The sequence below is a fragment of the Bubalus bubalis genome, chromosome 5 (assembly GCF_019923935.1).
Source record: "Bubalus bubalis isolate 160015118507 breed Murrah chromosome 5, NDDB_SH_1, whole genome shotgun sequence".
NCBI lineage: Eukaryota > Metazoa > Chordata > Mammalia > Artiodactyla > Bovidae > Bubalus > Bubalus bubalis.
This window is the reverse complement of record NC_059161.1, coordinates 86,015,309-86,030,019: the sequence shown is the minus strand read 5'-3', so window position 1 is coordinate 86,030,019 and position 14,711 is coordinate 86,015,309. Positions and strand designations below refer to the sequence as shown.

Here is a 14,711-nt window from a genome sequence, read left to right as displayed (position 1 = left end):
CTATTTCTCACTTCCACTGTATAATCATAAGGGATTTGATTTAGGTCATACCTGAATGGTCTAGTGGTTTTCCCTACTTTCTTCAATTTAAGTCTGAATTTGGCAATAAGGAGTTCATGATCTGAGCCACAGTCAACTCCTGGTCTTGTTTTTGCTGACTGTATAGAGCTTCTCCATCTTTGGCTACAAAGAATATAATCAATCTGATTTGCTGTTGACCATCTGGTGATGTCCATGTGTAGAGTCTTCTCTTGTGTTATTGGAAGAGGGTGTTTTCTATGACCAGTGCATTTTCTTGGCAAAACCCTATTAGTCTTTGCCCTGCTTCATTCCATATTCCAAGGCCAAATTTGCCTGTTACTCCAGGTGTTTCTTGACTTCCTACTTTTGCATTCCAGTCCCCTATATTGAAAAGGACATCTTTTTTGGGTGTTAGTTCTAAAAGGTCTTGTAGGTCTTCATAGAACCATTCAACTTCAGCTTCTTCAGCATTACTGGTTGGGGCATAGATTTGGATTACTGTGATATTGAATGGTTTGCCTTGGAAACGAACAGAGATCATTCTGTCATTTTTGAGATTGTATCCAAGTACTGCATTTCAGACTCTTTTGTTGACTGTGATGGCTACTCTATTTCTTCTGAGGGATTCCTGCCCACAGTAGTAGATATAATGGTCATCTGAGTTAAATTCACCCATTCCAGTCCATTTTAGTTCGCCGACTCCTAGAATGTCGATATTCACTCTTGCCATCTCTTGTTTGACCACTTCCAATTTGCCTTGATTCATGGACCTGACATTCCAGGTTCCTATGCAATATTGCTCTTTACAGCATCAGACCTTGCTTCTATCACCAGTCACATCCACAGCTGGGTATTATTTTTGCTTTGGCTCCATCCCTTCATTCTTTCTGGAGTTATTTCTCCACTGATCTCCAGTAGCATATTGGGCACCTACCGACCTGGGGAGTTCCTCTTTCAGTATCCTATCATTTTGCCTTTTCATACTGTTCATGGGGTTCTCAAGGCAAGAATACTGAAGTGGTTTGCCATTCCCTTCTCCAGTGGACCACATTCGGTCAGATCTCTCCACCATGACCCGCCCATATTGGGTTGCCCCACGGGCATGGCTTAGTTTCATCAAGTTAGACAAGGCTGTGGTCCTAGTGTGTTTAGATTAACTAGTTTTCTGTGAGTATGGTTTTAGTGTGTTTGCCCTCTGATGCCCTCTTGCAACACCTACCATCTTTCTTGGGTTTCTCTTACCTTGGGCATGGGGTATCTTTTCATGGCTGCTCCAGCAAAGCACAGCCTCTGCTCCTTACCTTGGATAAGGGGTATCTCCTCACCGCCGCCTTTCCTGACCTTCAACGTGGGATAGCTCCTCTAGGCCCTCCAACACGACAATTCAAACACATCAATTCTTCAGCACTCAGCTTTCTTCACAGTCCAACTCTCACATGCATACATAACTACTGGAAAAACAATAGCCTTGACTAGATGGATCATTGTTGGCAAAGTTATGTCTCTGCTTTTCAATATGCTGCCTAGGTTGGTCATAACTTTCCTTCCGAGGAGTAAGTGTCTTTTAATTTCATTGCTGCAATTGCCATCTTCAGTGATTTTGGAGCCCAGAAAAATAAAGTCTGACACTGTTTCCACTGTTTCCCCATCTATCTGCCATGAAGTGATGGGACCAGATAATATGATCTTAGTTTTCTGAATATTGAGCTTTAAGCCAACAAGAAAAAGAAAATTGTATTTAAAATTCTTTTAGTTAATCCAATCTTCAGTTTCAAAATAATAGTACATTACTACCATGTGGTGTAATAGGAGTCATAAATACTACACTATCCAGCAAATCCATTTCTGAGGATTTAGTGAAGAAAACTAAAAGACTAACCTGAAAAGATACATGCACCCCAGTGTTCATTCTAGTGAATATGATTCTGTGTCCATTTATTGGAAGTTAGTCTGAGATGCAGGTGTATGTCTTGAAGGAGTCAAGGGGTAAACTGCTGCCTATGTTTCTAAGATTCAAACTCACAGGTTTCTTCTGGTGTCCAGGCTCATTTCCTCCATGTAGCATCAACTGAAAGGCAGGTCTGGCTGCCCACTGCTTGAACGTCTACTCCAAAGGTAAGGTTGGTCTAAAGGAAAGTCCGCTTTACTTTGGAGACCAGCAATTGTCAGAGAGGTCCCACATGTCCAAATTCCCACTCCTCACTGATAATTTGAGGGTAAGGGTTTTTAAATAGGGAGTTTAGGGTGTGTAGGAGAAAAAAAAGGGCTCCACACAGAAACAGCGCCGTCAGGTCCAAAGTCATCTTGAAATTGGTCATGAGGTTGTCTGACTAGCATCATCTGATTGTTTTAAGTAGAGTTAATTTTCAAGTCTAGAGTCATTTATATTTTTCCAGTTTCTCTGAGGCCAGTTCTTGGAATTGTGCCACTTACGGCATGGACAGTCTGGTTGTCATGCAGTTACCTTCTGTCAGGTGGGGCTTCTAGTTTCTACAAAACAGGTCAAAGCGTATGGCTCAAAATATTATGCATAGTGTTTGGAGAGGAATTAAAGGTTCTTGACTTTGCTTAATGACTAAATTATTATTATTTTATCTTGTTTGACTGCTTTTCCTTTGTATCTGGGTTTTCTCACTTCTTAGATTACATTTATTCTTTGACTAAAATTTTTCTACAGACAAAAGACAGGCTGAGGATGTTGGGGGTGGAGGGAGGAAGGAGCATAGGGTTCTGCTCTATTTCAGGGGTAGGTGAGAGAGGTAAGTACCTCTGAGAGTCAGGACAGTGGAGTCAGACAAGAGAAAAATTAGAAAGATTCTCTAAGAATTGTACTGGAGTGCAGCCCCGGCTGATCCAGGGAGTTCGAAGGGGAGATGGCTTCAGCGAACTGGATACAATAGTTTTCTTTAAATATTAATTAAAGATATAAAGAGTAATAGAATGAGGATAGCTCAGCAGGAAAATTCAGTGGAGAAAAGAGGCTGAGTAGCTTGGTTTACACGGAAAACCAATGTAACTTCAAGCCAAGAAGTTTGCACCACTTACGTAAGCCAAAGGCATCCTTCCATTCTCCCGTGGGAGAAGAGACACTGAGGCCTCCCCAGTCGGATCTTAGAAGCCCAGGCAAAATTAGTAAGCTTGGTGGGCCTCTGTGGTCCAGATGGAAACCCAGCCAGAGGTTGAGAGAAAGAATGACATGGGGAGACCAAGCTTCAGTGAGCAAGGCCCATAGCTTTATTTTCAACAGGGGTTTTAAATCATAAGTTGCACATAGAGGATAATAGGGGGTGTGAAATCATGCAAAGTCAGCAGTCTTTGATCCTTATCGAAACCAGGGTTTCTTTTCTGCAAACTTATCGTATACAAATGGTTTAGGTGATTTACATCATCTTCTGGCCAGAAGGCCTGTTAAAATGTTAACTCATTTTATGACTCTGACAAAGGTTTGTCAACCATAAGACTTATTTTCTCTAAGAGTAATTATTTTAAGGTTTGGCGCCATCCTCAGAAGGTGTTAGATAAAGTTGCATTCCTATAGGGCAGAGGTGCAGTGGGTTTACAACAAAGGAAAGAATTTATTACCTTAAGGGTCTAAAGTTGCTAACACCAAGGCCACTACTTATTTTTTCTACATACCAACTATATTAATACACTTCCAAGGATACAATACAGGGGATGTGGAAACTTGGCAGCAAGCATTGGCTCATCAATGAAATCTCTTACTAGTTTTGTTCTGACAGCTTCTAACTCTCTGAGAGGCTCTAAGCTATTTGAATATCTTAAGCTTCCCGTGCCTCTCGTGATTGGGAGACTAAACAATTGTATGCATAGCTGTAGGAGTCCAGGTAAACCTGTCAGGCAAGTTAGAGAGCCATCTTAGGGGTTTGGATTTAAACACTCCTATTATGCCCAGGAACTTTATTAACTGGAGCTGTAAGTTAACTCTTTTTCAGAGAGAGCAAAATGGTGGTGGGGTACAGCCCCCCGTAAAGTCAGCAGTGAGAGCACAAAGCAGTAAAGTAGGCAGACTCTGCTTTTGGGGGTAGATGCTCGAGAATATCCAGGGGGACTCCTGAGGCTCGATCCCACCTTTGTGTATGCCGAGCCTCCTTCCTCATGACCTTTGCCACCGGCGGAGTTCCTCACGCTGGCTCCCGGCAGAATTGTGCACATTTATCTGATGTTTGTGCATGTATAATGCAATATGAGATAAAGATTTTGATGGAAACTTTTCAAGTGACTGTCTATCATTTGTAAATACATTGATACAAAAGAGAAACTCTTCAAGGAATCCTCTGCAGGGATGAGTCAGTGCTGCTGTCCGTGTGCCAACTGATGAACCCAAGACTTGGTCCAGAAGCCATCACTGGACGGACGGGCTGGCTCAGCCACTTTCAAGATGAGTTTGGCCCATTGGTGGAACCACACATTGGGGTCTTTCCATAATGGTTCTGTATTGTCAATCTTAACCTCTTTACCAATCTTCAATTTAAATATTTAAAGTCATATTTCTACGAAGATAATATGGACAAATCTACATGAAAGTTGATGAAATGATAATGGGATTCAAGTCTATTATATATATATTTTTGTATAATGAGAGAAGACTCTGAAAGAAGGGTCCCTTAAGACCTGGAATTATTCTTAGATATGTCAGTTGCTCACGTGCATGAGTCTCGTGCATGCTCAGTCACTTCAGTCATGTCCAACTCTTTGCGATCCCATGGACTGTAGCCCAGCAGGCTCCTCTATCCATGGGAATCTCCATGTGAGAATGCTGCAGTGAGTTGCTTTGCCCTCCTGCCGGGGATCTTCCAGACCCAGTAATCGAACGTGTGCCTCCTCTGACTCCTGCACTGCAGGCGGATTCTTTACCTCTGAGACACCAGGGAAGCCCAGAGTCACAGAGAACTATAAATTAATTCAGGACATTTGAATTACAAGTTAAATGCAAATAGAAATTATGATAGGGTACCTTACAGTTAAAAAAATTTCCCCTAAACATTCTTGGTAGTTAAATTTGTTAATTGGTTATGCCATTCACCGTCTCATCCTTCGTCGCCCCCTTCTTCTCCTGCCTTCATCTTTCCCAGCACTAGGGACTTTTCCAATGAGTTGTCTGTTTGAATCAGGTGGCCAAAGTACTGGAGCTTCAGCTTCAGCATTAGTCTTTCCAGTGAATATTCAGGACTAATTTCCTTTAGGATAGACTGGTTTGATCTCCTTGCATTTCAATGGAGGAAGTTTAGGCCTTAAAAATCGTGGTTCTCCAGGAGCTCACAAAATTTCCCAGGGTGCAGAAAGCCCTGTGATACCAAGGAATCCTGGCAGCTTCTGAAGGGACTGAACCCAGGAGGGAGGTGATCTCCTACTTGCCCAAGGCCAATCTGCCCACAGTGGTGTGGGGCCCCAGTAGACTTGGCCCTGGACTCAAGGGGTGGCTGCCCTCTGGGACCTTCCTTCAGGGCAGGAAGGGACCCTGCAGACCTTTGAGGGGGCAACATTGGGCTCTGTGTTCTCATCCCTGCCTCTGTAGGCACTGAAACTCTGACAGTCCAATGTGGTTTTGTCCAGAGAGGGAGCTTTACCCTGAGGCCCCAGACCGGCTCATGTACCTGGCACATCTGGGAAAGCAGGGATGAGGTTCTGCTCAGCCCAGAGTCCCCCTTGGATGATGTGCAGGAGGGGGCAGGGGAGGGGGGGCTGCAGGGGTCCCAGAGCTGCTCTTTACACTCAGAGTCTGTGCCCCTCACCTCCAGGGCTGGCACCTCCAGGGGAACCAGTGGGCTCCACTCCTGGATAGAGGGGGCAGAATAACTAGGAAGGGTTCCAGGACTGAGAGTTCAAGAACTCCTGCCCTTCATTGAAAGAGAAGCTTCAGACAAAGAAAGGGGAGACCAAGAATCCTGAGAGCTGAGTCCCTGACCCCTGCTTTCCTTATGCTGCTGCCCCGTACCTGTCCTTCTACAGTGAAGGGATCAGAAGTGCAGGCTGGGCAGGTTCTGAGAAGGAAGGTCTAATGAAGTAGAGCACTGGGTCATGCTGGCAAAAATGCAGAAATATCTCTGCGCCTGAGTTGCTAGATTCCTGGCTTCAATTTCATTTCTAGGGGAAAGGGAGAAGCTGTCTGGCCATCAGTGAGCAGTGTCTCCCTCTGTTCTCTGTGAGTTTTTCAACCAAAAGATATGTTTAGATTTGCCAGGAGGAAAGAAATCCACTTAACATTTTGTGGGTGTGAATGAACTGTGGGTCAGTTTTAGAAGCACTAAATCTAATCTTAAATTAGATCTTTTATGATTGCAGTTTTATTCCCAGTTCATGACTGGGTAGATGAGGCAACAAATACAGATTTATAATTCTAACAAATGCCATCTGCTTCTATTAGAAAATTCAGACTTTGAACTTATATTGCTCTAGTATTTGTATTTTTCTGCATCTGTTTTTAAAACTTTTCATTATGTATTGGCATATAGCTGAATAGCAATGTGGTAAGCCTTTTCTGGTGATTTAGTGGTTAAGAATACCCCCACCGTTAGGGGACATGGGTTCGATCTCGGGTCTGGGAAGATCCCACAGGCCATAGTGCAACTGAGCCCATGTGCCACAGCTGCTGAGCCAATGAGCTGGAGCCCGTGTCTGCAAGAGAAGCCACCCCAATGAGAAGCCCGCACACTGCAAGGAAGAGGAGCCCCACTTTCTGGGCTAGAGAAAGCCCTTGGTCAGCAATGAAGACCCAATGCAGCCGAAAACAAAAAATAAGTAATCATAGAAATATTGTGATAGTTTCAGGTGAGCAGCAAAGGGACTCAGCCCCGCAGACACGTGTGTCCATTCTCCTCAAACCTCCCTCCCATCCGTGCGGCCACATGACACTGGGCAGACTTCCATGTGCTGTACGGTAGGTTCCCTGCCTGTACATTTATAAAGAATAAAATATTTCCCTAAGACATCAAGGAGTAAGATGAACTCTCAAAACCCATCCCTTTTCGTATATAAGAACACAACTACTTCTGTGATACTAACAGTGCATGAGAGCCAAAAATGAATATTTTTCATTTTCAGCCAAGAATATCTAGAAAAGTTTAATGAGATGATGGTTTACACTCATTTTCAAATATATAAATAAACCAAAATATTAAAAGTAATGTCATTCTGCTACATAAAAATTCCCAAAAAATTTAGTAACCTATGGACTAAAATGCTTATACAAAACACCTGTTTAATACAATCACATAACATATTGCAAAAAACCAAGTCTATGGTAAAAACATGATTCCCTACAATCTTCAGCATGAGGAATGGGTTGGGGCAGAAACCAGAAGAAATTTAGATCTGGCCTGGAAAATTAGTGCCATTGAGTCAAAGGATGATGGTTTTAAGGAAAAGCTAACTCAAATGTAGCAGTTTTAAATTTTAATTTATAATTTTTGAAATCAGTAAGAAAAATCTCACTGATAACTCAAAGAATAAATATATAGAGAGAAATGCTGCTGCCCACATGCCCATCCTTGCTTCCAAGATAAGGAAGGGCCAGCCCCTCACCTCAGAGAGAAGGGACAGAGACAATTTTCTTAAAGGCAAGTCTCCTACTTCCAGTCAATCAGATCTTCCCTCCCCAGCTCACTGCCTGAGACCTGAGAGACAAGGTCACAGAGAAGGGGGGGTCACAGACCCCTGCAGCCCCTCACGTCTGGCCCGCAGAGGGTGAGGAGAGCAAACCTTCCCAGTTTAGGGAGCTCAGTCTAGTCCAGGGGGCCCCACAGCCCAGTCAGCTCAGGGTTTATTCCAGGAGGCGTCATTGCATTGACTTTCTCTCGAGGTGAATGTGGGGTAGATGGAGAGGCCAGAAATTAGAGCACAAGATGCCTTCTTTCCAACAGGTCCCACTTTGTATGAAGAGGGAGAGAAAGAAGGAAGACAATGAAGAGGCAATAGAGAGAAGGGCCCATGGACTTTTGCTGGAAAGTTCTTTGTCCCTTCAGGTTGTGAAGCAAAACTCAGTTGGAATCCTAGTCAGAGGAGTCCCCTGAGGACAATGAGCTGGAGCTGCTGTCCTCCAGCTCAGAATCTCCATCTTCATCCTCGGTGCTGGGGACTGAGGAGCTGCTGTCTGCCTCCTCTTCCTTGTTTTCCTCTGATCTCCCTGAGGCAGGAGAGTGTTCTCCAATCGTGTCTGATGTTTCTGACTCTTCAGACTGAAGCCCCAGGTCCTCTCTAAGTCTTCCTTTCAGGTTCCCTGATGATGGGGACTGCAGACCCATCCTTCTATTCTTGGGGTTTGGGGCCCCCGTCATGCTCGTGTTCTTGAGCTTAGCACAAGTCGCCTCTCTGTAAGCAGCATATTCTTCAGGAGACAGAGTCCTGAGCCAGAGATCAAGGTCCACCTTTTACTGTGTCTGCAGTCCCTCCGCCTGCATCTTATAAAGCTCCTTCTGGTCCTGAGGGACCCACTGCCAGCATCTACTGACTCCACCATGCGCTCCCGCGAGGGTACCACTTTCAGCTCCCTGCTCGACCAGAGATCCTGGTGGAACTTGTGATAGCCATTCATCGGGGGCTTCTTGGGCTCTCCATGGAATTTCCACTTTATGGGTAAATTGTTTGCTGGGGGAGGCTTCACTTTTTGCACATGTTCCTGAAACTTCTTTGGCACTTTGCTTCGACTTCCTTTGAGGACATCAGGTTTCTTGGAGTTCTGGACTAGTTCTGGGTGCTGTTCTCTGAACAGAACCATTTTCTCCTGAAACTCCTGTTTCTCTTTCTGGAAATCTTGACTGTATTTCAGCTTGAGCTGTTTGGGCAGCTTCCTGTATTCCTTAGACAGAACCTTGGTCAGCTCCTGGTTGCTCATCTTGGGGTGTTTTTGGAGGTACTGAGGTCTCATCTCTTTAAAAAAGCGAAGGTAAACTGTCAGGGGCCTCTTGGGTAAATCAGGATGTTTCTTGTGGTTTCTGCTTTTGGAAGGATTGTTAACATTTTCCTTAGCTTCCTGGATTAATTCTTTCAAAGTGCGGAACTTTGTCAAGTTACAAGAAATCTCTAACCATTTGAGTTTGCATTTTTCCCCAGAAAAATCTTTAAAAGCTACTTTTTCCCAGTCCATCATTGACTGGGTCGTTTTGAATGTGTGCCTGTCATTGGATGGAATGCTTTTCTCCATATATTCCAGTAACTGCACAATGTCTTCTTTGGACCAGTCATCTTGGCTTTTAGGCAGCACCATTTCTAGGTCTTTGGGACAATTATATGGTCCTGGAAGTTCAGCCATCTCAGCAGAATTTCCAGCATCTGCACTCTCAAGATTCAGCAGGTGAGTGTGATGATTCTGTGAAGAAAGAAAAAGAAAGTTACTCTCCTGTGTGACACATGAGAGAAGAACATATCACTTGGGATATGTCTCTTCTATCATTTTATTTACCCTTAAGAATGTAAATGAAAACTGGCTTAGTCTGAATTGGGATTCATGTTGAACATTATGAAGTTTCCTTTGCAGAGTTAAGTATCTTCAGATCCCATTCACTCTGCCTTCCAAACAATTTCACCAGAGAGTGTTTTACATATAAAGGAGCAAACTAAAAGACTGGCTACTCACTCAAGGGACAAAGAATACGAGAAAATGAAGGGAGTTAATAAAAGTAAGTGCCTGAAAAGCAAAGGACTTTAAAACAGCAATGCCAAACCACAGCACATGGATAAGAATGGTCAAAATCCCAAAGACGGCCATCACCACATACTGAGAGGATGGGGAGAATCAGGAATTAATTGATGAATTTCTGATTCATTGATGAATTACTGATTGAAGAATTCATTGATGAATCAGGATTCATCATCAATTGATTCACTTATAATGGGAATTCAAAATAGTACAGGCCTTCTGAAAGACAGGAAAAGGGAATGGCAACCCACTCCAATATTCTTGCCTGGAGAATTTCATGGACAGAGGAGCCTGGTGAGTTACAGTCCATGGGGTCACAAAGGGTTGGACATGACTGAATGACTAACACTTTCTGAAAGACAACATGGTGGTTTGTTACTAAACTAAATATCCTCCTACCATGGAATTCCATAATCATCTTCTTCTACATTTGCTAAAATCAGGTGAATCCATTTAGAAAAAGTGCAGATGGATACTTCTAGTAGCTTTGCTCATGGTAGATGAATGGATAAAGAAACTCTGGTACATCCAGGCCATGGAATAGTATTCACTGCTAAAAAGAAATGAGTGAGAAAGCTAGCAAGAGACATGGAGTATAGTTGAATGCATATCACTAAGTGAAAGAAGTTAACCTGAAAAGGATACATATTTCATGAGTCCAACAATAAGACATTCCAGAAAAAGAAAAATATAGAGTGAAATAATCCTTGGTTTCCAGCAGTTAAGGTTAGAGGACTGATGAACAGGTGATCACAAAAGATTTTTAGGGCATATAGCACTTTCATATATTATACTGGGGGGTACCTGTCACTATACATCAGTGTAAGACTAGTAGAATAAACAAAACCAAGAATGAACACTAATGTAAAATCAGGAATTTTGGGTGACGATGAAGTATCAATTGTAATAAATACACCACTCTGATACATTATGTGATAATGGGGAAACTGTGTGTGTGTGTGCCTTTGTTTTGAGGAGGCAGGATATATATGGGAACTCTCTGTATTCTACTGAGATTTAATGTGAATATAATCTCTTAAATAGTAACACTCCCTGGATTCCAGAGAATAGCTACATTCTTCTTCCTTTTTATTAATTTCTTTTGATTGGAGGATGATTGCATTAGAGATTGTATTGGTTTCTGCCATACAACAATGTGAATCAGCTATGGGTATAGAAAGAAGTGTCCAGGTGGCCATGGACTGAATGTGGAACTGAGATAATAATTGATATGATTCATCGAACAACAGAAGTGCCATCGAAGATGAAGACAAGTGTAAACATGTTTATGTAAGAGTCAAAGACTTGAAGGGCTAAATATTTCTTTTCAGATAACATCAATAGACATTGTATTAAGGCCTATTAAATACAATTTATTTTATTGGGCTCCAAAATCACTATGGATTGTAGCAGCAGCCACGAAATTAAAAGAAGCTTGCTCCTCAGGAGAAAAGCTATGACAAATCTAGACAGCATACTAAGAAAGCAGAGACATCATTTTACTGACAAAACTCCATATAGTCAAAGCCATGGTTTTTCCAGTGGTCATATATGGATGTGAGAGTTGGACCCTAAAGAAGGCTGAGTGCTTAAAAATTGATGCTTTCAAACTGTGGTGCTGGAGAAGACTCTTGAGAGTTATTTGGACTGCAAGGAGATCCAACCAGTCAATCCTAAAGGAAATCAGTCCTGAATATTCATTGGAAGGACTGATGCTGAAGCTGAAACTCTGATACTTCGGCCACCTGATGTGAAGAACTGACTCATTGGAAAAGACCCTGATGCTGGGAAAGACTGAGGGTGGGAGGAGAAGTTGTCGATGGAGGATGAAATGATTGGATGGCATCACTGATGTGAAGAACATGAATTTGAGTAGGTTCTGGGAGTTGATGATCCTCAGGGAAGCCTGGTGTGCTGCAGTCCATGGGGTCGCAAAGAGTCAGACATGACTGAGGGACTGAACTGAACTGATACTCTTAAAGATTTTTCACATTTGGAAATATGTAGATTCCAAGTTAAAATGCAAAAGAGTGCTGACCCTTCCCAGGTGATCCAGTGGATAAGACTCTGTGCTCCCAGTGCAGGGCGTCAGGGTTCAATCCCCCTCAGGGAACTAGATCCTACAGGCCACAGCAAAGTGCTCACATGCCAGGACTAGTAGTTCATGGATGGTGACCAAGTGTTTGCATGCCTCAACCAAGTATCCCACACATCTCTAGCTAAGAACCAGAACATACAAGTAAATAAATGAAATTTAAAAATAAATACTTAAAAATAATAGTGCTGCCTAATATAGTGGGCATAAAAATAAACAGCTGAAATTAATCAAGATTTCCATTTCTATATCAGACTGAGTGAAGAATTTTCTCTGCTTTTTCGTATTTGGTGTCACCAATGTTATGTTTTGAGAGTCATCACCAGTATCTAGGTTATCACTGGACATTTCAAAGAATGAGCCCCACCATTTCCTGAAGAAATATTACTCTTCACATTCTACAACAGTTTCTCAATCAAGTTTTAGGCATCATGCCAAATGTAAAAACTATTTGTATAGGATTTCCCATCCCCAAATTCACATTTTAGTTTTACACCATGGAAACCATAAGTTAGCAGAATCATTCATTTTCATTTACAAATTTCAAACATTGGAAGATATTATAATTCTCTAGCTCCAGAGTGAACTGAAAGCAATTACAAATTTTTTTATTAGCTGGGAGTACTTCACCTGCTTCAGAAATTCTGAAGGCTGCTGAGTGTCGAATTTTATATATATATAGAAAGAAGCAAGAATTCCACTACTTAGAACTCTTTACTCACCGTAAGATTGCAGAATTGGTCTCATCAATTCCGGTAGGAGAATCCACCCAATCAGGTCCAAAATTCTATGCTCTCTGGATGGGTCAGCACCTGCTACTTTCAGAGTTTACCAGGGTTCAGACAACTCAAAACATCTCTGAACAGGAAAAAAAGAAAACAGAAATATCACTTTTGAGATGCTTGACTATCAGGATTCTTGAAGTCCCTCCTAGGTTACTACAGTTCTCTCGGATAAACCCAATCAACTCTGAATAGATTCATGCCATTTCTCATCTCTATTAACTTCCACTGCCTAAGTCCTCCAGGGCTCGTTTATTCTCACCATTGATTTTTATAATAATTATCCATTCTTTTCTCATATTGAGGGTCTCACATTCTACTCCAATTCCCTGGATATTTTATTATACTTTAATAAGGTAGTTGAATATGCATTTTTCCATATTGTGATAATCTCCGACCTTTTTTTTCACATGATCTAGCAGGTCAGGAAGCAACAGCTAAAACTGGACATGGAACAACAGACTGGTTCCAAATAGGAAAAGAAGTATGTCAAGGCTGTATACTGTCACCCTGCTTATTTAACTTATATGCAGAGTACATCATGAGAAATGCTGGGCTGGAAGAAGCACAAGCTGGAATCAAGATTGCTGGGAGAAATATCAATAACCTCAGATATGCAGATGACACCACCCTTGTGGCAGAAAGTGAAGAGGAACTAATAAGCCTCTTATGAAAGTGAAAGTGGAGAGTGAAAAAGTTGGCTTAAAGCTCAACTTTCAGAAAACAAAGATCATGGCATCTGGTCCCATCACTTCATGGGAAATAGATGGGGAAACAGTGGAAACAGCATCAGGCTTTATTTTTTGAGCTCTAAAATCACTGCAGATGGTGACTGCAGCCATGAAATTAAAAGATGCTTACTCCTTGGAAGGAAAGTTATGACCAACCTAGATAGCATATTCAAAAGCAGAGATGTTACTGTGCCAACAAAGGTCCATCTAGTCAAGGCTATGGTTTTTCCAGTGGTCATGTATGGATATGAGAGTTGGACTGTGAAGAAAGCTGAGCACAGAAGAATTGATACTTTTGAATTGTGGTGTTGGAGAAGACTCTTGAGAGTCCCTTGGACTGCAAGGACATCCAACCAGTCCATTCTAAAGGAGATCAGTCCTGGGTGTTCATTGGAAGGACTGATACTAAAGCTGAAACTCCAATACTTTGGCCACCTCACGCGAAGAGTTGACTCATTGGAAAAGACCCTGATGCTGGGAGGAATTGGGGGCAGGAGGAGAAGGGGATGACAGAGGATGAGATGGCTGGATGGTATCACCGAGTCGATGGACATGAGTTTGAGTAGACTCCGGGTTTTGATGATAGCCAGGGAGGCCTGGCATGCTGTGATTCATGGGGTCGCAAAGAGTTGGACAGGACTGAGTGACTGAACTGAACTGAGGATCTACTAACAGGTCAAGTTTAGAATGGACTTTTTAACCCCTTCAGTTCTAATCCATTTCTATCACCATATAGCATACATGAAAATATGAATAATTATTGAGGATAATTTTGGAACTAGAGAAACAGAGCCTCCAAATTCTGTCATCCTTGGCTAATTTAATTCTGATTATATGGTGATTAAATATGAGCAATTCATTTTTAAAAATCCATGGGCATTGTTGAAAGCAATTGGATTAAACCTGAGGTGGTCTAAAGTATGTCTAGCATGATATGATTACTTATTAGATCAAATAGTGCTTGATAATATCAGACTTCATGATTTTTTGAAACTGGCTTCATCTATTTTCAAATTTAATTATAATTGTACATTCCATCTAGTGATTAAGTGACAAACAATAGAATATGATTGGAAAAAATGAAATAAATATTTACTTTACAAAACAATTAAAAGATATGGCTTAATTTTGGATATATATATTTTTACTTATTGGTATACACAGGCAAAACTGAAATCATATACAAAAATATATGTGGGAAATGCTAATATTCTTGGAAATGTTCATGGCAGTAAACTGCTGGGGTCCAGCCCCGGCTGATCCAGGGTATTCGAAGTGCGGACAGCTTCGGCGAGGATCAGGATACAATAGCTTCAATTAGATATTAATTAGAGATGTAAAGAGTAATAGGATGTGGATAGCTCAGTAGGAAAATTCAGTGGAGAAAAGAGGCTGAGTAGCTTGGTTGACGCGGGAGACCAATAAAA

At 41.9% G+C, this 14,711-nt stretch overlaps 2 protein-coding genes across 3 annotated transcripts in view; one reads left to right on the top strand and one right to left on the bottom strand.

Moving 5' to 3' along the window:
- LOC102409929 (upstream-binding factor 1-like protein 1) overlaps nucleotides 1–14,711 on the top strand; it is a 90,141-nt gene that overhangs the window by 47,821 nt on the left and 27,609 nt on the right. The window lies entirely within an intron of this gene.
- Nucleotides 7,060–12,813, bottom strand: LOC102410586 (upstream-binding factor 1-like protein 1). Its single transcript, XM_045165797.1, is given in 3 exon segments — nucleotides 7,060–8,488; nucleotides 8,491–9,346; nucleotides 12,494–12,813. Coding segments are annotated over 2 exon segments (1,257 nt in total). The 5' UTR covers nucleotides 9,290–9,346; nucleotides 12,494–12,813; the 3' UTR covers nucleotides 7,060–8,030.